Source organism: Hydractinia symbiolongicarpus, chromosome 10, assembly GCF_029227915.1.
Source record: "Hydractinia symbiolongicarpus strain clone_291-10 chromosome 10, HSymV2.1, whole genome shotgun sequence".
NCBI lineage: Eukaryota > Metazoa > Cnidaria > Hydrozoa > Anthoathecata > Hydractiniidae > Hydractinia > Hydractinia symbiolongicarpus.
Window position 1 is genome coordinate 24931469 of NC_079884.1, and position 25539 is coordinate 24957007.

Sequence of the window (25539 nt, forward strand, 5' to 3'; positions counted from 1 at the left end):
AGAACATGTTTTTCTATATTTTTTAACTGCAACTTAAGTAATTCATGTAGTCCCATGTAAGTGAATGCTATCCCATGTGGGATTTCTTGTTGACAATCTATGTTTCAGTAGCCTTGTTTTGGTTCCATCTGTCTGAATGTTATGCTCATTGTATTTTCTTCATTTTGATGTACTCATAAGACTTTTATTACAGTTTTGAATGTTTCAGTGACCAGTTACCCGTCATGCTTTATGTTCAGAAAAATAACAGTTCCATCTAGTTCTATTCGGGAAAAGGGACATTTTACAGTCTTGTTCTTGGTTTTAACAGCGTTGCCATGTCTCCTCATAACTCCTCAATTCCCCATAATTTTGAAAAGTCTCCTCTGAATTTCTTAAGTTTTTCTACTCAATTTTAATTGTCACGTGTTTTTATTGTCACATGTTTTTATTGTCACATGTTTTTATTGTCACGTGTGTCATAGAAATAATTTGTTCTTCCCTCGTAGCATCACCTTTAAAATCTCACATATTCTCAATTTATTTGGAATAATATGAAAATGTCCTTAAACCTCCCTAATATGTTTTCATGGAAACGTTGAAAATCTTCAAATACCTTAAAATTTGACCCTATGAAAAGAATGGTAACCCAGGTTAAGTCATGCTAGCGATGTTGAATTAATTTCTCTTATTACCATTAAACTTTATTACTGTGTTATCTAATAGTTTATTTTTCTTCAAAATTTCAGGCAAGCAACATTGCAAGGCATTCTTTTGGCTGGTTGTTTTCTATTTATTTCTCGTTCAAAGGTATTTTCTAATAATTTTGTGTAAAACAAAACTTTCTATGACGAATAAATATACTTTTGTAGCCAGTTTACCCGGGAAACACAGGGACATGATCTGTTCGGGGTTTTTCGGATTTAATCTGCAAATTAGCCAAACAAAAGAGATGCAGATGGTAAAATGACCCGTCCGTTCCTAAAAATTCAAAACCTAACGTAACCAAAAGTAGAGTCATTTCAAAATCTATTTTCCATTTTACATCAGTGGTGTTTTCGTGCACGAAACTAGCTCCTTCTCTACGTAAAAGTTTGTAAGAAATGTATCGAAATCTAACTAATGAATGATTATGAGTTTATAGCGGTGCCACTTCTCCGTTTTCGTAGAAATTTTTAATTTACTGAAAATAAAAAAATAAAAATTGTTTACCTACATCAATTAGAAAATGTTGATTCAAATTTTTATTTTTGTTTTGTTTCAGCCACTTACCGTTCTTTCGAAAGAACGTCCACTTCCAAACATATTCAACATGTACACAATTCTTACAGTCTTATCACAATTCGCTGTCCACTTCACCTCACTTGTGTATGTCGTCAACGAAGCATACGTAATACAACCCAAAGTGTAAGTAACATGCAGCACGTCTCCAATTACTACTGCTTCTATACCCTCTATACTTTTTTATTCTTATTACTTCAGAGTACAGCATTTGCTCGTACAGTGATTAACGAGGACTTGATTAAGCTAACGACAGTTTAGAATAAAACATTTTTAACCAACTTTATCTCCAACAATACCCGTCGTCTGTCTGTTTGTCTGTCTGACGGAAACACGAAATGCCATATATAAAGGACGGGCGACCCTCTGTATTTTTCTATTGGTCGACGACTAGTATGTTAATAATGCCTGTCTGTCACACCGAGTGAGTTCGTGTCAAAAACGCACAAAATAGCGATCCTACGACGGGTGAAAAGGTGAGGACCAGTGGGCCGTGGTTTCTTTTACGAGTTAACAACCAAAATTTCTCTATTTGAGAGATCCAAAATAAAAATTTGTAAAGGTCATGGGTAATATCTCCTAATTAAAAAAGACAGCCATCAGTGTTACAGTTAAAATTTAAATTTCTTATTATCTAATATTTTTTATTTAAAGTTAACAAGATATTTCACGGGTCGGTATTTTTAGAATGCTTATTAAAAAGGCCTCTCTTCTTTTTTTTTCAACATACACGTAAAAAATTTTTGTTTCACTGTGCTAATTGTAGGTGGAAATGCAATTTTGATTTCGTCATCTGTCGCCTTCAGCTTAAAATAGTCGAAAATTAAAATTATAGTTTACGTGGACAAAATTTAAGTCAAGGTTGGTTCGGAGATAGAATCCGCTGCATTCTAAAAATTGATAGTAAACAGAATTACAGAAAATCATTTGTTGATGTCCGATATCATTTTTCACACTACAACTGACCCTAAAGTGAAAACTGCTCTGTTTTTTTTCTCGCAACTTCAATCCGGAAGAATGGAAAATGAAATTTTGAAGCTGTAAATTTAGTTTGCAGTTAAATAGCGCAAAAAAAGCCTTTAAATTTACCTTGTTGCTCTCTCTTTTCACATGAGGTCCAAAGGAGCCTAAAAGTTCTAAAAATGCTGTTATACTGACGTCATATACATCAATTTGAATTTTCATTTTAATAGTCCGCATGAGTACGTTGGCAAGAGCAATTACTTGTGGATACGGCCTTAAAGTTTTACCCTTTTTCTAATAATTTTACACACTGATGTACTTCCAGAGAAAGTCCTGATTCGAGTAGTATCCTAGAAATCCAAGATCTATTGTAAGAACTTGTAATTTGAAAATGAAAACATTTTTCTAGAATAAAAGTTGATTTGGAGAAGAAATTTGAACCAAGTTTGATCAACAGTGTAGTATATATTATTTCAATGTCGATGCAAATCTCCACCTTTGCTATCAACTACAGGGTAGGTGTTCTTTTTTTAAGATGTTGCCCTTAATGAAAATATGCCCACCAGACTTAAAAAAATTATTTATTTTTATCAAATTTGATGGCGGAAGTTATATTTTATAGGTTATGGTTTGAAAATGGTATAAGATAAAAGCTAAGAAATCAACACTAGGACTAATTTAATGTTCAAAAATTGCAAATACGCCCCCCTTTCCACGCCCACTCAACGCCCTCCGGCTTAAAATTTGATTATATTTTTTTTATCAGGGAAGACCATTCATGGAAAGCTTGACAGAAAATCGCCCGTTGTTTTACAGCATCGCTATTTCTATGGGCGCTTTGTTCACTCTTCTAATGGGCTGGATGCCAGAAGTATCCACGCAGTTTGAATTAGTAGAATTTCCTAAAGATGTGAGTTCTGATAGATTGTACTATTTTAAGTCTCTTTGTTTGAACGTGATTTTTATTAGTACTTTACTTTTAGCAACTTTTCTGAGATAAACTGTATCCGCGGTATTTTTCTGAACTTGTTTTCACAATGTTTTTGTATGGAATCTGTAGCTGGAGGTCATACGCCCTAACATAAACTGTATGAAATTAAAGAAGGTAATCATACTCGGAGATACTGGTCTCTCTTTGTAAGCCGCTCTTTTAAGAATGAGAGGTAACATACGACACGACCAATGAATACTCAATTTGTTTTTAAACGTAGGGCCGATTTCTTAGAAAAACGTGGTCGTTGTTCTCATCGTTAGTGCCCTGTGATACTAAAAATGGCGGCGTTGTCAGGATTTTGATTTTTTCTTAAAAAGGATGTCAGCTACAAATGCTTTATTAAGTTGACTCGTCTTGTAAAGCTGCCAATGCAATCGTCAAGAGAAGCTGTGATCAACGCTTAAATGAAAACTAGCCTTTAACTAGCCTTTTTTTTTTCATCTTCTAAATACAATGTTTGTATATATTTACTTGTTTTTTTTTTTCAGTTTCAAATGATGTTTTGTCAAGTTGTCATCGCTGACTTCATCGGCTCTTGGTTGCTAGATAGAATTTTAAGATTTTTATTTGGAGAAGCAAAATTAAAACAATGTTAGTAATTTTTTTTGAAGAGAAGAACGTTTTTAGGATTCTATGCTCAGGAATAGAAATAACGAGAGTGTTAAACGCGAGTTTTAAATGTAATATTACCAGGACCCCGGCCCTGAGGATTAATACCATACCTGTAGCATTAAGCACTGAAGTGTTTTTACAAAATAAAGCTAATAATTACTATATAGCTAATTCTCCTTTACCGGGAATTTTAAAATTCCCGTGCACGGATAACGGCGATATATACAATATACTCTTATAAATAGAACGCTCAAGGTACGGAGAAAATATGTACTACTTAGCGGGCGTCCTACTTATCCAGTGCTCACTTAAGCCAATTTTTTTGTTGTTAAAAAGGGTAAGGAAGTTTTATCGGAGAAAAAGCGTACAGTATAGCGGGTGTCCTACTTATCTGTTGTCCCACTTAACGAGAGTATACTGTACTTGTTTTTCATCTTCTATAGGTGTAAAGTTTGTAGGCATATTCACGCTCAAATTTACTGGAAAAAAAAAGCAAATACAAAGCATAATGGTGAGGTTTAGTCCAGTAGATATCATTTCTGTAGTATATAGGTCATATCTGAAAAGCTTTGTTACGAAAATGAGCATTTTCTTCCCAGAAGACAATTGTCAAAAAAAAAATATTTTTAACTCTAGTGATGTGTCAACAAAAAAACATATTTTAAAGTAAGCATGTCCGCCCCTGCGTTTTTGATACCCAAGAACTTAAGAAAACCCAGCGCTATTGAAAATTGAATAGGCCTGCGAATCAGATAATAATTGTTTTGTGACAACCAACCTCGTTTCCAGGACATTTTGCCTTATTGATGAAGCTCAGAGGCCAAAAGACCTTGGGACGAGGTTGTGTGACAACTACTTAGAAGCTCACGAAATAGCGACGCACATATTTGTACAATGGATAGAAAATCTCGTTCCTAGGGCTTTTTCGCATTCTAATATGTGGGTGCTAACATGCTCGACTTCGCAGTACAAATATGTTTGGTGACACTCCAACTCCTTATTTTCAGGATTTTATACTGTGTAAACAGTGTCATGAAAGTTGAAATTGACTGTTCTGAATGAGTCGTATTACAGCTCTGACACAAACTACAAACGCTGGCTCAATTTAAAATTCAGGAATAATGACCCTTTAGTCTGTTTGTAATTGAGACGGCCCAACTATTGACGTGCAGGCCCAATTTTTGGCAAATTTGAGTTAGTTATTGTTTTTGGAAAAAATAGTTTAATTATACACCCATAACTCTCAGCTTCATAAAACTGGCCACACCTAACTATTAACACGACTCGTGGATTCTTCGGAGAACATTACAATTGCATTGGTCTGGGTCCAGGCCTAAATAACGTGACCCCAGAACTTTCTGGAGAACGTCACAAGAGCTTGTCCAGGCCGAACTAATGAAATTTGTTTATAGTATTTTTAGACGGCCATTATATGGGCCTGGTTCAGGACAACCTCGTTTCTTTTTTCACTTCATTGATATCCACAACGGCACAAAGAAAAAAGGCGAAAAATGCCACGCTAAACATGATTAAAATAGTTCGTTCTGAGAAAAATATGCCGAAAAGATAATCAAAATGTTGATTTTGTGACACGTAAAAAAATACTACTTTATGACAAATTGGTAAACATTTCATTTACTTGGCACCAAGCATAACTTTCTCTCCAAAGTGAGCCATAACAAGTTAAAGTTAATCTTTTACTGATATTTAAAATTTATTGAACACAAACTGAAAGAACTGCTTCGAAACTGAAAAATTAATTCCGAGAAATCCCAATTTGTTAAAAAATATTCACAGCTTTTGGATTTTCAATACACGAAAGTTTTTCCCGTTAAGGTAGCTAATTACATTTTCGCTGCTCGCTAGCTAGTTACGCTAGCTCACAGAAAATTTTATTATTTTACTTTATTCTAGTCAGTTTTACGTCAAATCAGGGGTGTCGATGTATGTAAAATACATTCTACTGCTACGTCAAAATTCGGTGCTGGTCGTGACGTGACAGAGCAACATGGCAAAGTAGGGAACAATGCGGTTGAAGATAGATCACCGTGTTTGGTTTGTTCGTCTATTTTTACCCAATTGTATTAAATTTAGTCACAAATTTCGCGTATAATTTTTTTGCGGGGAAAACCGTTTTACATTATTTTCAAAAGATTTTACTGACATGGTAAATTCTGGATATTTTTACTTATTTCATCTTTCACATGTAATGAGTAGAAAATATTTTGTTTGTTTTTCAGCGCAAGTACAAAAAATGGACAATCGTGCATGCGACAAAATAACAATTCAGCTCATAATGTAAGCTGAAAAACACTAAATTTGTCAACGCACGAAAGAAAAAAAAATTGTTAGGAAGTGGTTGTTGGTCAATACAAAAAGTCGGTAAAATATTTTGCTCGGTGAAAAATCATATTTAAAACCTTTTTATCATTTTAGGCTTTTTTCTGTGAGTGTGGGTTACATTAAAAGTTACTGTCCCAAAAATTTACTGAAGTCTTAAAAAAGTTTATTTTTTCAAGTTAGTGTTTTTTCCCGTCAAAACTTCTAACTTAACGCGCCCCCTACACGCAGGGGTCATTTTTTGACAAAAATCATAATTTTACTCGCGTACCACAATTATTTGAGTCTATTAGCCATATGGATTAAAAACTTCTAGGAAGTGAAACAATACGAGAATAAAGTTAAAGAGAAGAAAAAGTAACAGAAGATTAAGAAAAGGAAGAAAAAGTTAAATATCCTAATAATTTTCCGCGCATGTTAATTATCAACGCGCATCTGAAAGCTCAATTTTTATAATTGATTTTCTTTCAATTTTCTACGCGTGCCAGTGAAAATAATTATTTTTACCAGCGCGTTAAATAAGAAGTTTTACGGTAAGCATTAATTACATTTGGTGTTTTCGTTCTTCTTTTGTGCTACGAACATTTCTTGGATATCCTGATTCTTTGAAACAATAACGGATGCAAATATTTGATTACTAATAAAATAAAGAAAGAAAACAATGTTGCAATTGGCGAAAGATTTTGTTCAACTAAGTTCAGAGGTGCTTTAATTATTTATTAGTAAAACATACGAAACTTAGTTTTGTTTGTGTGACCCTGATATAGGCCATACTAAGTCAAAAAAAATGTTGAGTTATGAAATCTTCAGAAAATCAATCCTTTGTACAATAGAATAAAGGTAATAGATGAAAATTTAAAAAAGTTACTAATTATACACCTTAAAAAATAACAAAATAGGTCCAGCATTCTAAGTGCACTCCAATCCTTTTAAACTAACGATGTAGAGTTACAAAATTTGACCAATGTTCTGAAAATTGCTAAAATTTAAAAAAAAAATGCTAAACAAATGGCATTTAATAGTTATAAGAGTACGGTTGCATGTACACTACTGTTCCTTAAGGACCAAAACAAAATGTTGGTATATATAAAAAATGTAGCATAGATGTTTGAAAATTCAAGTACAAAAAACTTTTTTCGAAATTTTAAAGCATAAAATTTGCAATTTTCTTCTTTTTCTTAAATTTAATAAATATTTTTATTTTATTTTTTGTTTCAATTTTTCTTCTATTCAGTTATAAAATCTTTGGATATGTGACTATAGCTTTATTCGCAAACAATTATGTCAAACCTTTATGGTGCTTTCTTTTATACTACCAGCATCCAATGTCCTTATGGCAATTATTTTCACTTCTAGGTTCGAAAATAAAACCAAAGTTATATGACACAGCCTGTGAGTTAAACAGCTTTTAGAAATTTAACAACAAGAAAATGCAATGGAGACTGATTTTTCAGGCCAGCAGTTTTCTCAACAAAAAAGCTTGGCGTACAGGCATTGATTTTTAAATTTATGAATAAAAAAAAATAATAATTTGCATAACCTATATTGCATGTGATCAAAACCTGAAAATAGCACATTTAATTGCTTTAGGCATGTGTGGAGGCATGTTAGTGCAATTGAACATGCTAGAACAACTACTAAAATGAGATTTCATACAGACGTATCAAACAACACAGGCATGAAATCTATGTTGTGTGGGAACAATACTCTAAATGGTACTAATAAATTAAATACTTTAAGAATAATAAACTTTCCCCCATATAATCTTACTTTAGTAAACACAGATTTAACACTTTTTCAAAGCATTTCTCATTTTTAGAATATGTGCCTTAAATATACTTTGCGTTTTTCCACTTGTTTGTATGAAATTTAAGCAAGCATGACTGGTTTTTTTAGTCTCCTACTCTTTTTTTAGTCACCAGTCATCTGCTTCTTTGAACATCTTTTGTTTTTTAACTTTATCATCCTCACCATCATCACTTTCAAGCTCACCATCTTCAATTTCAGTATGATCTCTTTTTCCTTTTCTCTTTGAACTTTTTTCTTCTAATATTGGACTTTTACAAGCTACAACAGTGCTATTAGAATCATTAACATAAGGAATGACTTGATAAGAATCTGTGGGTTTCCCGTTTCTCACTAAAATTTTGATGACTTCTTTAGATTTTTCCTTATCGGCTAATGTAACATAGACAGAGCTTTCGTTGATCCACACAGTAGGTCGGCTAAGCAAGCAAATTGGTGAAAACAAATCCACAAAGTCTGTCTCCTTCCAACCAGTTGGGAAGTTTAGTTGAAACACATGCTCTCTACACGGAGTCTTATCTTCTCCCGTAATATCCATATATTTAATGTCTCTAATGCCAAGAATATTAATACGATTAACAAAGGGTGTTAAAACATCATTGGTAAAGTCGATTTGTTTCAAATCAACATTCACACTTTCAAACAAACATTTTGCTAAACTGATAAATATAAAACCAGTACAATACGCATCATGTCCTGCTTGGTGGTACTGTTTGCTGCTTTCTACATGATCTTCTGTCACGGTTGAATCAACAATATTTGGTTTGGGAAGGCGATCATCTTCAATGCAGTTCATTAACGCTTTAAGAGAAGTCCCTGAGCATTTTTGTTGAAGGGGCTGTGTTGTTGACATCAGTTTCGTATCAATGATAAGAGGAAATAATGATGTTAAAAGTAGTTTGTAGTCATGTAAGATAGGTGGGGGTTGTGAGAAAAAATGTGTGACTGTGAAAAATAAATCATAAAACATGTTATGGCCTATAATTGGTTTTTTGGATTCTGCTAAAAGATTCATCACTTTGGTAAACCCAATTACTTCATCCAAATCTTCCACTTCCCTCTGATATTTTTCCTCTCTTTTGCGTTCATTATCTCTTGCAGTGACTTTTAAAACCCTGATAAATTTCTGTTTGTTTTCATTAACAGCACTTTCCAAGTACAAACCCATAGGGTATTTTTCCTCAATTTTTTCATATATTAATTTACGTTGAAAAGCAGTACCAGTTGGCAAGTCTAGTGATAATTCCTCAGACTCGTTTACAAAATCATTTACCAACTCACATATCTTTTCAATATATTCTCTTTGATCTTTAGGAATAAATATACCTGATTTAGTTGGCTCCTCACTATCTTTTTTTTCTTGAATAATTGACTTCTCGCTTTTTTCATTTTTATTTGATAAAAAAGAAAGTTCTTTATTTAGTCGGACTTCTGCTTTCTTTTGCTCCCAAGGAGTCATAAACGACACCCCTTCACAAAAAAGTTTGTTAAAATCAAAGCCATTGCTTACGAGAAAATCAATACTTGAGCTCTGACACATAAACATTACATCATTAAAAAACCTTTTATAAGGTCTTGGAAATATGTAAAACGTAAATGGCATAGCCTCGTACTTTTCATTTTCGTCATTCCAGGTGAACAAACATATGCCATATTGTACCAGCATAAATTCACTCGACCCTTTTCTTAGTTTTTCATACTTTTCCTCCATCGTATCATAAGTTAACCCTCGTCCTTTTAATGTACTCAATCCAGTAAACTCCCCATCAATTGATATAAAGTCTGCCTTTTTAATCGATGACTTTAAAATTTTTAAGGCATCTGGGAAGTTTGACTTTGTCACTTCCATTTTAATGCTGAACACAGGTTGCAATAATTTCTTCCAAGATTTTAACAAACGAAACATCGCCAAGAGCGCGAATACGAATTTATCAACCAATCAAATCTGGAGTTACAATCTCGCAAACTAGGTTCTAATTTTAAAATGAAAACAAAGTTGATAGGAAAGAAGAAAGAGAAACTTATATTTTATGTTATATTTGGTGTAAACATTATATACATTGAGTATATTTATATATAACAAAAAAAAAGAAAATGTGCTGAAATGTGCGGGATGCCAACACTGACAATATTACTATTATATAAACATTATATATGATGACCAAGTGTATAATATATGTGCCCAAATACGCCCAGCAAAAATATATATTGTTAATTGTGAAAAAATATGTATTCCCAAATACATATATGCATACAACAAGCTTTTTCTACTCTGAGAACAGCAACGATATATCTTCAGCGACTCCAAGAAGAACCGGCTTCGAAAAAAAGCAAAGCAGGCCGCAAAGAAAAAATGCCTCGTGTTGCTAAATGTCATCAAACAAAAAAAAAATTGTGGTTCTGTCTTCACACGGCAATTTAAAACTGTAAAACGAATAGATCGGTTCAGTTGTGTATTTCAAGTTTAAACGTGATAAAGCAGAGACAAATCTATTGGTAAGATCACCCTCGTCCCCAGTGTTTTTTGTCTTTTTATATAAGCGAAGACGACGTGGACGTCATCTCTCATATTAAAAAGGAAAAAAATGGGAATGAGAGGGTATTTGTAAGATTGCAAGAAAACATACCCGTATTATTGAAGTGTGGGATCGATTATTCAAAGATAAAAATATTAATATTCACGACGTGTGTTTGTGTGTATTTATAATCATATCCTTTGAAAAAAACATGTAGGAATCTGGTCTTAAACACTTTACTGTAAAAAAAATCCCTTAAAACTGACACCATCGGTGCGAAAAAGTTGTCCGCTTTATAGAGATTTCGTCGAAAGTTTGGTTCGGGATAGAATTTTGCTCAAAAAGATTTTTCATGCTATTTTTTATGAGAATTGTAGATAAGAGACTATAATAATTTGACAAATAAGTATCATTTTACAAAGAATGGACTAAAACATGTGTACAAGCTTTAACTAATGTATGCTTTACTGCTTTCCTCAATCTTTTTCGTGATCGTAGACAACATAACTTAGCAGTCATCGTCAAAGACAGGACATCGCTTCTTTTTGTCAAGCATGATGATGATCTCTTTGCAACGAATGTTTTCTTGATAATTAATTTTTTGTTGTCATTTTATTTTTACAGTATCCGCTTCATAAAGACCGTTTATAGTAAAAAAAGTCATTTGGGACAGAAAAAATTGATCGCCTTATTAAATGTCCGCTTTATGATTTTCCGCTTTTTAGAGATATTTCTATAACGTATAACCTAAGATCCATCTGTTCCAACGACCACTGTCCGTCTAATAGAGATGTCCGCTTTAGATGGTGTTTTTCGAGAACAGCGAATTTCTCTTATGGTAAAGTACATTGTTCCCTTCAGGAAACAGATTTTCGATTTTTCCTTAATTCGTGTGACTTTCTATTTAAGAGGATGAAGAACCCAACTGCTTGATTCAGGTAATTTCGATGGTCTGGTCAATGAAAATTGTTTTGATGCATAACGAAAGAGCTAAAGGGTCGCTTTCCAACTAAATTTCAGTAACAAAATAAAAGATATGAGGCAGGGACCACGGCCTAGCAGACCTAGACATATAACGTAAGATCAGTTACACTTCCTCGATAGTTAATTTGTCACTTGGGCAGGTATAGTTCGGTTATCTGGAGCATCTGGTATCCTCGTCCAGGGATTTGTTGGTTGATGTATAAGCCACTAGCGCTTACTTGCCGCCGTCCTCGATGTCGAACAGGCAATAATCCGTTGAAGCATCTAGAAGGATAATATTGAGAAGAAAAAACGAGTTAATATCATGCGATGCTTGTAATTAGTCAGATGTGGAATCAGTGATAAAAGAAATTAAGTGCGAATGATTTGTGCTCTTCGTCACAGAGGTTATAATGTCTAACAAGAACAGATAAGGCAGAACATGAGGAAAATAGATCCAATTTGCTGCCCAACTAAATAACTGAATAACATGCGCTATTTCAAGCGCCTTTTTGGCCGCCTTTGTTCCTTAACGGTCACGTGTATTGATTGAGTGAAGTGCATTTTCGCAAGGCTGACTCGTCTTTCAGAGAACTGATGCGGTATTTTTTGGACGACAGAAATACTAAAACAGGGCGAAACAGGCAATATCTCGACAAAATAACTGAAAGATAATTCCTCGATTTGAAAATCGGTTTCCTTTAAACATTAGGTGGTACTAATGCCGTGCATCCAGAGAAGAAATTGTAAAGTGTAGGTGCTTCGATCTTGAGAATTTTTGTTTCGCGTGGATTCCAAACTTAAACGGAAAAAAACTTATTTAAAGATTATTTTATGGACATTCTTGACTTGTGGATCGACAAAAGGTGTACGCCAGCGCAACCTGTAAAGCACCATATAACTAAGACCTTAAGTCGTTCACTTTGGAGGGTGCGTCGTTAAAACAGCTTTCTGAATGCTTGGAGAACACCACATTTAATATTCTGTCATATATTGTCTTAGGAAGCCCCAAAGTATCATCTAGCTATTACAAGGAATTAAACATCGACGGAGGGGCGAGAAAGATGTCCAAAAATGCGAAAATGGTTGCTATGGGCGTTGCTATGAACTTATATTTGCGGTTGGTTTAAAAAAATGGCAGAATGCGCAATAAAAACATAAGCACTACTAAAATTTCTAAATGACAATTCTTGAAATTTAGAAATTTTTTCTAAGGGAACCACCTTAAACATCCCGGTATTCTAAGATGAATTTGCTGTCAGAAAACAGCTAAATGAGAATTCTTGAAATTTAGAAATTTTTTCTAAGGGAACCACCTTAAACATCCCGGTATTCTAAGATGAATTTGCTGTCAGAAAACAGCTAAATGAGAATTCTTGAAATTTAGAAATTTTTTCTAAGGGAACCACCTTAAACATCCCGGTATTCTAAGATGAATTTGCTGTCAGAAAACAGCTGAATGACAATTCTGGAAATTTAGAAATTTTTTCTAAGGGAATCACCTTAAAAATCCCGGTATTCTAAGATGAATTTGCTGTCAGAAAACAGCTAAATGACAATTCTTGAAATTTAGAAATTTTTTCTAAGGGAATTATAAAACCTGTCAAAATTAAGAAACTGATTAGGAAACATTTTCTTATAAAATGTACAATTTTTTAGAGTTTTTGAGCTTCCATAACTATAAAAGCCGACATATGCACGAACAAGTATCATTTATACTAACCTATCTTTTCAAGCTCTAACCCAAGGTATGTTTGCATCGCCGTCCTGATGTTAAAAAAGATATAGGATGCCCTAGGGACAAGGTTGCTGTCTTTTAAAAATTTCATCACTTTTTGTGCGTTTATTTTCATTTTTCGACTTGTGAATCGTCGTCGTTATCTTCGTTGTGGTTTAGGGAATCATTTACGAACGCGTCGATAATACTGAAAGGGATCGTTTTACGGCAATGTAGTACACGCTTTTTTTATAAACAGTTAACTTACGGTAGCTCGAATCTTCAAAGGGCTGAGGAGAGTAGTTCAACTTAACGAATGTTTGAGTTAAACGAAACTCCTGTTTAGTATAAAATGAAATTATAGTTCAAGTTGAAAAATTTTTTTTGCTATACAACTTGAACTATAATATCATTTTGTCCTCGGTCCCGGAGGTTCGAGTTACCATAAGTTAACAGAAAAGGTGCAATCCTGGCAATGAGAAAGGTAAGTGCCTTACAAATTGAATATTATCCTTAACTTTTCTTTTCTCTCGAATAAAACGTTCGAGTTATCCGAAGAAATTTGCCTCGAGGGGGGAACCGAAAAAAAGTCGGGTTAACTGCAGTTTTTTGTAAGTAAGTTTTAACGAAAGTTTAAGGCACCCAAGAAATTGGTTCGAGATAATAAAAATTTGAGTTATCTGGAGTTCGAGTAATCGAGAGCTAACTGTATAATATATAATACCTATAAAGTCTAAACCAGGCTAGCCATTATTCTTATTATTCTATGTTCTGAACAATAGACCTATTGTTTTTAACCTGAAATTAAACCCCTTATGTATAATAAAAGAAACAGTGTCGACGTCCTTTATACTTCAGAATCGGCTTGCAGTCACCATGACGTTCGAGGAATAGGGTGGGGCATTTATGAAATGTGCTACGTTTGTTAAAATGCAAAAGAAAAAATCAGAAGAAAAAACTTTCGTGAGCCGTAAATTATTTGTAATCTCGCAAAAAAAAATCTTCCGCAAGCCATTAATTATCTGCAATTTCGCCAAAACAAACTTTCGCGATTTTTTCTATTTGGCAATTCGAATACTTTAGCTAGTGTCAAAGAACGCAAAAATCCCGAGTCTAGTCTTAACATAAAAAACCCGCGCAAGTTTCAAAGCATCCTTTTTGAGTTGCCTACTCCTGAGTGCTTCAAAATTACCTGCATAAATTGGAAAGGATTACACGATACAAAAAAAGAAATTAAAAAAGCCAGTAAGAAAACTTAACCCTGTATTGCAATAAAAGGAGATAATAGGGTTTTTTATTCATTTGTGTGTTGTTGCAACATCTTTTTTTTTACGTCTGCGCGGTTTTTTTATGGCACCGTAGATTAGTGGTTATTGCTTTCGTACTATGTGCGGGAGACCAGGGTTCGATTCCTCTTAACGGCAATTCAGCATGGGAGAGTGAATGTTACCATAGCCCCGGGTTAACCCAAGCCATGTGAGGGAAATTGGGAAGATGGCACACTGTGTGAGCCGTTGGATGTTGCTGGGAGTTGTCTAGTAGAGCGCGGGCCCTAATTGGGTCTGCGTAACTCAAAAATGAGCATTGAATGCTCTAGGACTCTCCAGCTAAGCCATGGCCCCTCCTGGAAATAATAGATTTGGTATATCCCTCGCTAGTCATGTAAAATATGCACAACTATCTATCTATCTATAAGGGACTTTTTTGTTGTGTCGCCAAAAGGGCGTCTCGTCGGCGAAGGATCGCACAATAAATGAATATATACATTTTAGTGCCAATAGATAACATTTTCATATTTCTTTCTTAACTCGTAGAGAATAAGCATTTGTTTTACTAGAAAAGCCGAGGGGGTTGATTCCCGCTCCCATCCAGTTTTTGAAGGGTGCCGAGGAATTTGTGGAATGTTTGAAATCGGGCAAGCCCGAAACCTCGAGAAAGTAACAGGGCCGCTATATGTGCCCAGACTAAAATTTAAGTGTGCCGTCTATAGTTTTGCATTATTTTATTGACCTGTATTGTAATAGGTGCCGATGCCTGATTTGCTAATCTCAGCAAAATTTGATTCGAATTTATTTGGTTAAACATCGTGGTCAACTAAAGTTTGTTATAAATATGGCAAAAGTGTGCCTTTGTTTGTTGAATTTAGTAAGTATTTTTAATTTACCTATGGATAAAAAATTAAGAATTAATATGTTTGATTCTAATTTTGTTCTCACATTACAACATAATATTTTGTTCCTTGCTGAGGCTTGATATATGGCTAGCTAGCTAGACAGTCAGGGTTTTAAATACGATGTTGCAGTATAATTTGTATGCTACTTCAAATTAAATGCCTAATAAAGCTTAACTAAGGAATCACATGCTGTGTTATATGTACGTTGAATACAGCTTTACCTTGGTCCCATCATGTTTTGTATAAGAAAAGGAGTAAGTTTTTTAAATTTAGCTAGAGTTGGTTAGCCCCCATATATGGCCATCGGCCAATTACGGCCAAGCATTATAAATTATGTATAACTTTATTTATTTATTACAATGCTATGTTAATTTCTTGTTTAAAACAATTAAGAACCTTTTAGCGTTAAAAAAACCAATGTCTGTCGACAAATGTTGGTTCAAAGCTCATCGAAAACTGTGTGCCTTAAAAATGGCTGACAAAATATTTTTGAAAAATTCTTGGAACTCTCATTAATAGTTGTGAATAGATAAAATTCAATCAAATTTGTGTGAATTACATACTTGGTGCTGTCCTTGAACCACCTCGTTAACAGGTTCCTTATCCACACTAGAGGATTGGAAATAGGACCACCAGAATTCTAATTGAATTCTTTACTCATCAGATACAAATATCCTTTACACCTTACAACAGACATGGAAGTTAAAAAGCTACCCATGTCTAAAAAATGATGAAGAATACTAATTATGTGTGTTTGTACATTATATTACTTTAATAAACATAAATTAAAATATACATGCAGCGATTAAAAAATTAGACAAAGGTTTGACATAGTAGTAGTACTAGTAGTAATTGTTCAATGCTCAATCTTTTAACTCACTTTCAAATAACCTGTAAAAGATTACTGTTTTTCATGATTGTTTTAACATGTAAGTCTGCCATATGGGTTTGAAAATTTATTAATGTTAATATGGGATTTTTCATGGTATTGATGGCTATTTTATTTGAGTTCACAACTTGTGCGTATTTTTGTTTACATAGCCAGGGTCACACATGGAAAGTTAAGGTCGTGATAGCCTTCATAGATTAAACATTGGATTATTCTATTTCATACAAGTTCATTCACAAATCACACAATTCTGTTTACTTCTTGAGTTGTCTTGTTTTTTGGGTTTTTTTTGTTGAATTAAATATGCTGCTTTGCCTTCAAAACTTCCTTCCTTATTACAATAACAAAAAAAATGGTACCACAGTTCGTTTTACAATTATACAGTTGTGCTACAGACACCTGAAATAGAACATATAAAGGACAGGTGAACCTGTGGATTAATTAAGACTAAGTCTCTAAAAACGCATTTTGTTTAATTGTAGCCGAATCTCTACATGCTAAAGATGTACGAAATAGTGATGCCTGTGATAGATACAATGGGTGGTAATCTAAGGACCAGAATTTATGTAAAGGTTTTTCAAGGACTAAAAGCTGGTAAAATTTATTGCCACTCGCTGACAGGCAACAATGTCACAAACCATGGTATCGAGATCATTATCTCCCTAAGTTTTATCACACTGCCACTTGACTTATCAATAAAAAAATGACTGGCAAAAATCTTGAGCTGTCAACCTTTACCCTGTTGGTCCAGTGACATTTGCATAATTATTGACACTTCTTAAGTAACATTTTTTGAAAAATGGAGATTAACTACATTTTCTTTATATTATTCATGACCAAATTAGCATATGCATACAAAATTTGAGCTCATGAAGTATTATTTTTGTAGCATTATCATCAAAGCTTTAACTTTTACTCTGCAGTTTCAAGTACAGGTAAATAAACAAATAATGTTTCTATTTTTCGCAATATGATTTTAAACTTTAGTGCATTTCCCGTATGTATTTATATATATTAAACTTTTGAGAAAAACTGGGGTACATCACAAAGGTTGTTTAGGGAAGTTTCCATTGATGTTTTAAGTTGAAATTGGATGCCATTGTCTTGTGATCTCTGGTAAATTCCACTTACAGATACTGTGTTCAAAAACAGTTAATAAATATGTAGTTTGATGATAAAGCAAAATTTAACTAAAACCTCAACAAGACGCAACTTTTTTGTGTGATTCATTTTGATTTTGTGTTGCTTATTTTATTATTTATTAAGGCGGAATAATTGTTTTCAGATAAACTCAGGCAACACAACAAAGTTAACCACAAATTTATTTGTTTCTATTAACAGCACATGCCACAAAGAACAGTCAACATTTTGAACCAATCAAATTGGGACATTTAATTTGGGAAATGAAAGGAAATATTGGAAAGTGTAGAGATACTAATTTTATTTAATGCAACCTTGCGTAAGGTGATTTTGAAAGTCATTCCATGATGCACAAGCAACTGGACTTCTTTTATTTAATTTTAGTACTAACACTATTTTTACACCAGTATTCCTTACTTACCCGAGACCACCATTTTAAGGATTAAACAACTCCAAAACCTTTTTGAAGTTTTATTTTTATAATGTCATGTTTGACTCCGTGGCAAATAGAAATTTTGTTGTTATTGCTTGAGGTTTAAGTACTTAAATTGAAATATATGCACAACTTTTCAGATCCCTTGTCTACCCAGAGGCGAAGTTTTTTTTTGAATTGCTTTTTTTTTATTTATGTAGAAACATGCTACATTTTCTTATTGTCATTAAATTATTCATCATAATATATAGTTCATATTCTTTCATAATTAAATTTCATTTTCATTTCCATGGAAAGCAGGCACTTTCTTCAAGCAGAGGTACATTTGGCATTGAACCATTTTTCATTCAAAAGAAAGTCACTCTTTGTATTTCACTTTTAGTCATACTGTAGACTTTAGGTGATAATGTTAAAACTGGTTTATTTATCTTTGTTTGCATTGTTGTATGTATATCTATTGTAGTGCTAAATTTATTTCCTTAACTCTTTTCCAGGATACATATCTTTAGCTTGCAATTTGTGACAAAGCCTAATGTTATTACATATTGCTGAGCTATAGTTTTAATGAAGTCATGCTTAATTATTTTTAAAACGTTTTATTCCGTTGATAAAAATAATCAACTTTTATAAATCTTTTAATGGGGAAGTAACTATGAATTAAAAACAAAATTGGATGTGGCCTTACTTCGCGTTCTCTGGTGGCCTTACTTTGCGTTCTCTGGGCGTACCTAACAATTAAATATACGTGTTTATTCCTTCATGCTCAGACAGAAATTAATTGTATTTTTTAATTCTTGTATTGTTTGTATTGTAATGATGATTGTTTTTACTCTCATAATTATTATTATATTGTGATATTGGTTTTCATGTTGTGTTGAGACTCATTCTTTATATTTAATTTTTAAATCCAACTTTTTATAGTACTTTCAAACTTCCATGTTTTTTAAAAGAATGTCTAAGTTTTAGCTTAGGCTGAATGTAATTATTTTTTTACGCTCTTTTAGTCTCGGAGTTCTTATTTGTGTTTTCAGAAAAAGTTGTGAAATTAATTTTACTTACTAAGACGTAATTAGCATTATCTTTTTGCAAAAAAATTACATCAGAAGAAAATTGTTTGTCAATATTTGTTTTAAGTAATTGTGGACTTACATTATTTTATTCTTATAATCTATCTACGCAGGAATTCACAATGATTATACGTATATAATATTTTCTTAACTTTTGACAACATCTTTAGCCTTAATGTTCTTAAGATTGTAAGATCCATTTCTTTATGTGGACTTTGCATTGCATAGTTTAATTTCAATTCTTTTGTAAACATATGCTTTATGTTGTTTAAGAAAACACTGCTCTATTGATTATCACTGTTATTGAACAGTGTTTTAGTTTATTTTCAAAGCACATGTTCGTTGTTGTTGTTTTCTAAGGTAGTTCACACATCTTTTTAAACATTTTCTTTTCTCCGCAAAGGTGAGTTTAAATTTTAATGTATTACCTGATATATGGAAATAAAAATATGGTAAACATATGTTTTTCAAATTCTTCAAACTGGGTAATTTAAATCTAGGATAGAGTATTATGTAAATGTTGGGATTTTAACAAAAATTTTTTAAAAGGAAACCAAAAATTGGAGTTTTTCAAAAGGAAACATGTTGGGTATTGTACTGATCATCAGTAACTTTTTTTTTGATTATACAAAGCTGATGTTACGCAGTTTTATTATTGTCAATTGGAAATCATTGACATGATTTTTTAAATGCAGATATTGTATTTTTATTATGGTATATAATATTTTAATAAGCGTCTTTAATGTTAATGGAAATGTTTAACATATACAACAGGCCTTACCTGACTTAAAAAATGTGATAACATTTTTCCTGATTATTATTGATTGTGTCTTATTTACACAAAGCCAGTCTACCACTCAAAATTTCCCATGGGAACAAAGGCTTTGTGATTTGTAGTTTATTCTATTTCTTTAATGTCCCTAGTAGAAGAGAAAGTTTGTGCTTTATGATTTCTAGAATCGTGAATAAGTTGCATGCAAACAGTTTTTAAGTCCTATGCTATGATTAGAAACTGATTACCAGAATTTTCTATCCTTGGTAATATACTTTGGCTTTCAATGTACATTTCTTTTGTAGCTAGCAACGATTCGGTGTTTGGAATTTAAAATATAACCTGAATTACTTAAGGGGCTCTGGAAAAGGAGATAACAAATTGTGAAAGTGCAATTTTTGTGTATAATATATATATATATATATATTATATATTATATATCTTTTTTTCTTTTTTTAGTTATTTGGTTCTGTATTTTTATTACACAGTATGAAGGTATCAGCCAACCTTAAGGCTTGCGAGCCATGTCCTGTGGGGGAATATATTTCAATACCCTGCAACGATGTGCACCCAAATGTGTGTAAGAAATGTCCACGTGGGCACTTCCAAAGTACACCAAACAACAGAACGATTTGTGACTGGTAAGATACTACTTTAGAATGCAAACTTTTGCTAGTTTCTAAATTTAGGGTCTTTTTGCAAAAAGTTTATGCTGTTAAAATACTAAAAAGTCTTTTTTTGGTTAACGTTTATTCTCTTGAAATATTTTAAATTACTTCATTCGCAAAATATATACCCCAAGTTTTCAAGTTTTTAAATTTTTTTCCTATTTTTTTTTCTGTAATACTTAAGTCTTATAAATGTGCAGTGTGATTTTCACTGACAAATAAATATTGGATAAAAATATCTGTTATATAAGCAAGGAAGCTTTTTTTTCGATAAATTAAATTAAAAGACACTCTGTTGTTAATTTTACTGATTCTTTAACAGGTGCCAGTCATGCAAAAGGAATGAGATTGTGAGAGAAAAATGTTCAGCGACGAAAGACACAGTTTGCCGCTGTCCCACAGGGTTTGTATACGATCCTATCAAACCTTGTGAACCATGCAAGGATGTAAGTAAATAAAAAGAATTCGATTAACAGTGTGTGAATAAAAAGATGTCATTTTATAGCATTTTGAAATACTTTAGGCGGAAAATTGTGAGGGTAATGGAGACAATGGAGGCAATGAAGGAGGTGAAAAAGGAGGTGGTTTATATGTCCGCAAAGGAGTTTCAGGTTAGTCAACTTTGATTCTTTGACGTTTTACACATTTTTGCATGTAAAATATAGAGCAAATATGTGTTGACGTGTATCTAAGTACGCATACATGCAGTACTTGCATCTCTTTCTTTTTACAAAGCATTTTTCGTACTTGAAATCAAGAGTCCTTAAAAAATAGCCGAAGTTATATCTCAACTGAAAAAGAACAATACAAACATATAAGAGAGAGAAAAACAGCCTTTTTTTTCTAATATCACCAACCCCCGTCCAGAGATTATTAAAATTTTACCTTCATCACTAAATGTGTTTTTTCTTTAGACGAGGTTATGATTGCCATAATTATCGGTGCAACTTTGGTGGTGGTTTTCATTATCATAATAATTGCGGTATATTGCTTCAGGCGAAGTATGTTTTTTTGTTCTTCCCTTCTCACTCTTCTATATAAAGTACTTTTTTCAAGTAAAGCATTTTTGCTAACAAAATGCACAATGTAACAAAAAGATTCTCTTATCGAGTATTAAACCATTCTGCTCTTCACCATTTTCTATAGGGAGAAGAAGACTGGCGAGACCATCCGCTCATTTACTGACACCAAAGTCTCCTATAAAGCCTGGTCAGAATAAATATTTTTATATTAACATAAATATTAATATAATATAATATATTTATATAGTATACTACAAGCTTTTAGCCAATTTTTATTCCTTACTTTCTTTTGTTTATCTTTTTCTTTAAAACATACCTAATATTTCTTTAGATGTGGTGAAGGATGCTGTTGTCCGACAAAACACCCCACCCTTACCACCACCTAGAACAACAAATGGTAAGAAACTATTTTGTCGTGTTGCCTGCATGATAAAAAAAAAATGGTCAGCTTCTGTATCTCACGTGTTTTATTTTGTTCTATTTTAGACAATTACTATAGTCCTATTCCATCCTTACCAAGTATTTACTTTGTTATTATGTTTTTTTCTCTTCATGTTATGTTTTCTTGATTATAAAAAGTACAACACATAGAAAAGGGGCTATCTTCCTAAAACGAAGCCATATATCTTAAATGGGTCTACCTTTCTAAAATTCTAAACTAGTGTATCGCGAGAATCAATAATAGCGTAGAAGTATAACCCCGTTTTATTAGTATTCTGCAAATATTTAAAGTTCATGTTCACGAAATATTTGCTGCTTTGCTTTGGTATGGTGACATTTAGTTGTAATGAAGGTTTCCTTCTATTTTTTGTAGGAGTAACAACGCCCCAGACGAGAATAAACTGCTCATCGATGCCCTTCAAACTTGTAGAAGAACTAAACTTTCTTTTAAGTTCATCATATACTTTTAACTATAAACATTTAGCAGGCGAGTTAGGCTATAGCCATGCGTTCGTTCGACAGCTGACGCAGGAAACACATCCGGTAGAGGCACTCCTTGGAGCATACGCAACTGAGGAAGAACCTACAAAAGAGAGACTTTGTAGAGCGCTATTGACCATTGGTCGTTCTGACGTAGCGGCCAAAGTGCAATCTAGTTTGTGATAAATTGATAAATTTATGGTAATAAGTTTCTGATAAATTATGTACATGTAGATATAAACATATTTTATAGTCTGTTTTTATAATATATTAGTTTTTTTGTGTTTTTCTTTTTTTATTTACCAAATGAGCTCGTTATTAAAAATTTTCGAAAAGTAAGAAGAAAGATAGGATAAGATTTAATTATGATTTCGTGTTATAACTAAATTAGAAAGGGTGGTAAAATATGCGGCGTCCAAAGAATATCTACCAGTGAATATTTGTAGGCGTAATGTCATTATCACAGTGACTGGCCTGGCGCATTTTTTTATTTCGCCTGTTCATTTTCATTTATTTGGTAATTATTTAACTTTTTGTGTCTATTTTGGTTCGTTTTGTTTTATCCAGCTTAAATATGTAAATAGGAAAATCAAATTTTTATACAAAAGATTATAGCTACTTTTTATTATTAAAACTTTGTGAGTAATAATTTATTTTTCAATTTTGATCCAACCGGAAAATATTTGCTACTAACTAAAGGCGCCTGTAGCTATTTTGGCTGTCGGCTCTTAAAATTCGGGAAAGAAATCTTGTGAATATTTTCTCTCGCTTGATGATTTTAAGCCAGAGTAGTTAAAGGCATTAATAACACCATTGGAGGCTGCCATCCGTTACGGATTCGATTTCTATTCGATGCACTGTACTCAGTGCGTACAGTAGTCAAGGACCTTTTATTTCGTAGCCTTATTAGTTTCAATTTTTAGTATATTTTGTTTCGAGGGATTTTATTTGTTACTTAATTGCTTACTATATCCGAGTAGAGTTTACATGCATTCTTATGCGCATCAAAGTTTTGAACAGAATGTAAACCAGCCTTTATTTTTTAACCGCCTGCTACTGACCTCAACAAACAAGTTGATTGACAGATACGATGAGTCATTTTAAAGGGAAATTACAAGTATTCGTCGGGCTAAGATGTCCCTCTTTCTGTGAATTACCTACTTTTAGGATTCTAATGCAATGGGGAATAGTAAAAGAACTACGAAAAAGGATCTCAAATCCCTCTGTAGACATTTTTTACTTTTTTTTAACTTTATAGTCAAGTATCTTTTCAAATATATTTGTAAGTTTCGTTTATAAGATATCCACGGGTAACATTTTTTTTATTAAAACTTTTTCGCCAGTGAAGGCCTTTTTTTAATTTTTTTTGTGGACGATAGTTAGATTCCTATTTTCAGTTTTCTTGTGTCGTGTCATTGTACGTTTTTTTTTGTTTTATTTAAAAGTTCGTAAGCTATTTATATACTCTTTGTTATTCATGTAAATTTCATCTTGACGGTTTAACATGGCGGACTGTTATGGTAAGAGCCATTTTTTTTGCTTTATTTTTTTGAATGAACAGAAAATGTTATGAGCTGTTAAATCAATATTGACTTAACTTCAAACAAAACTAATATATATATATATCAAACAAAATATTTTATATGCGGCTGAATCTAATTACTCCGCACCAGTCCCTTTTTGTTGTTTGTTTTTTGAACAGCCTCAGTGCCGTATACGTATAATTTCTGTCCGCCGATATTGTTGAATCGTCAAAGCCTTTTGACCAATGTAGATTTATTATCAAAGTTTTAAAAATAGTATTTTGAAAGTAACAAATAGAAAACAAACAAAAATTATTGTACTAAGAGTGTTTTTTGTCTTTTTAAGCGGTCGCTCTTTTATCTTGTTTATTCAAACGCAATCTGGTGAAAGTTAAGCTTAAGTAGTAAAATAAATAAGGTAATTAGATATTGACGCTTGACATAATGAGTCATCAGCCTGTTATGACAACATTAATTAAAATTTCCTTTAATCTTATTAATTTATATTGTCAACACGTGTGCATGTGAAGTAATTGTTATCAATGACTCGTGCGTAGCGGATAAACTTTTATTAACTTGTTAATCTCCTGCACCAACATATTAAATTTTTATGACTAGCTTGCTGTAACATGCTTTTAACGTTTTATACTTAGTATAATTTACGAATTTTCTTTATCGCCGCAGCCTCTTTTTAACCTAGACCCTGTGACAAAAAGTCTGTTAATATTTGGCTTTAATTAATGATTTTTTTAATTTAAAAAACTTAAGAGAAGCATGTTTGTTACCGCCGCAGCTACCTTGAGTTTTTTTATAGCCATTTTTTGCGAAAGTTTTCGCCTTTGGAAATTTCAAAACAGCAAAACGCAAAAGTTTTTTTCACGCGAAAAAATCTTTTTTTCTCTAAGCAAATTTAAGACCCTCCTTAAAATGCGTTGTTATCAAAAAAATCAATCACATATAGATGGGTGTTATTAATACGTATACAATCTTTTCCTTTTTTTTCTGCCAATCTATTACAGTTACTTTTGTCTCTTTTTTTTAGGCTAAACATTTCCCTGATATCCAACCTCGTTCCCAGGGCTCTTTTTTCACTTTTTTATGGCTGACGGCGCTCAAGAAAGAATTTCTTGAGCGCCGTCAGCCATAAAAAAAGAGCCCTGGGAACGAGGTTGCCCTGATATCTTTATTTACCTCCAGTACTTCTCGCAGCTTTCATCTTTTTTCTTCGCGCTGAAAAACAGAAACGACAACCGCAATACCAAAATTCAGCGGTACATTGGTGAAGATGAAGAAATTAGTTCTTATTTTTTACTTTAAAAAAGCAAAAAAATTTATAAAAAAAATTATTCGCAAAAGTGTTTTCACTCGAAAATAACCTTTTACCTGATTTCCGAATTTTTTTCGCGAAACTTGTTCCTAAACCGCGAAACGGAAAAGTTTATTCCATAAATTGTGCGTGTTTTATGATACGCGAAAGTTTCCGTCCGTACTATATTTTGTTTAGTTTTGTGTTGTCTGCGGTATCCTCGACCGCCTTGTCTCGTTTTTATCTCTCATTTAATCGCATGTATCGACCCCTTGTGTGTTATACTGCGTGTCTAATTGCTCGTGTTTTGCATCGCTTTGCGTACGCATTTGCAGTAAGTTAAGTGAATCCCATCATTGTTGAGTGAATGCAAATAAAACTTTAATTTTCTCGGTATGGCGTTAAGAAATTTCATTTAGCAGATTTTGCTGCTGTTTGATCCACTTAGTTAGCG

General features: G+C 32.9%; 3 protein-coding genes across 4 annotated transcripts in view; 2 read left to right on the plus strand and 1 right to left on the minus strand.

Moving 5' to 3' along the window:
- The window catches only part of LOC130613318 (endoplasmic reticulum transmembrane helix translocase-like), a 28417-nt gene extending 24534 nt beyond the window's left edge, over positions 1-3883 (plus strand). Inside the window, exons 24-28 of the mRNA XM_057434669.1 lie at positions 729-789; positions 1244-1386; positions 2633-2738; positions 2990-3133; positions 3706-3883. Of these exons, the coding sequence (XP_057290652.1) occupies positions 729-789; positions 1244-1386; positions 2633-2738; positions 2990-3133; positions 3706-3813 (562 nt within the window). The 3' untranslated portion in view covers positions 3814-3883. The remainder of the gene's footprint in view (positions 1-728; positions 790-1243; positions 1387-2632; positions 2739-2989; positions 3134-3705) is intronic.
- A 3074-nt stretch (positions 3884-6957) lies between these two features.
- LOC130613321 (poly(A)-specific ribonuclease PARN-like) lies at positions 6958-9890 on the minus strand. Its single transcript, XM_057434671.1, has one exon. It carries the CDS (start codon positions 9879-9881, stop codon positions 8085-8087), a length of 1797 nt encoding a protein of 598 aa, XP_057290654.1. The 5' UTR covers positions 9882-9890; the 3' UTR covers positions 6958-8084.
- Positions 9891-15181: 5291 nt separating this feature from the next.
- Positions 15182-23780, plus strand: LOC130612205 (tumor necrosis factor receptor superfamily member 16-like). 2 transcript variants are annotated; one of them, XM_057433508.1, is made up of 9 exons: positions 15182-15316; positions 20105-20286; positions 20636-20759; positions 20837-20924; positions 21228-21314; positions 21460-21522; positions 21667-21732; positions 21822-21854; positions 22150-23780. In XM_057433508.1, exons 1-9 carry the CDS (start codon positions 15284-15286, stop codon positions 22437-22439), a joined length of 966 nt encoding a protein of 321 aa, XP_057289491.1. In that variant the 5' UTR covers positions 15182-15283; the 3' UTR covers positions 22440-23780. The 2 variants fall into 2 exon arrangements, with proteins under 2 accessions (XP_057289491.1, XP_057289490.1); XM_057433507.1 differs by lacking the exon at positions 15182-15316 and adding an exon at positions 16415-17168.
- The last annotated feature ends 1759 nt before the right edge of the window (positions 23781-25539 follow it).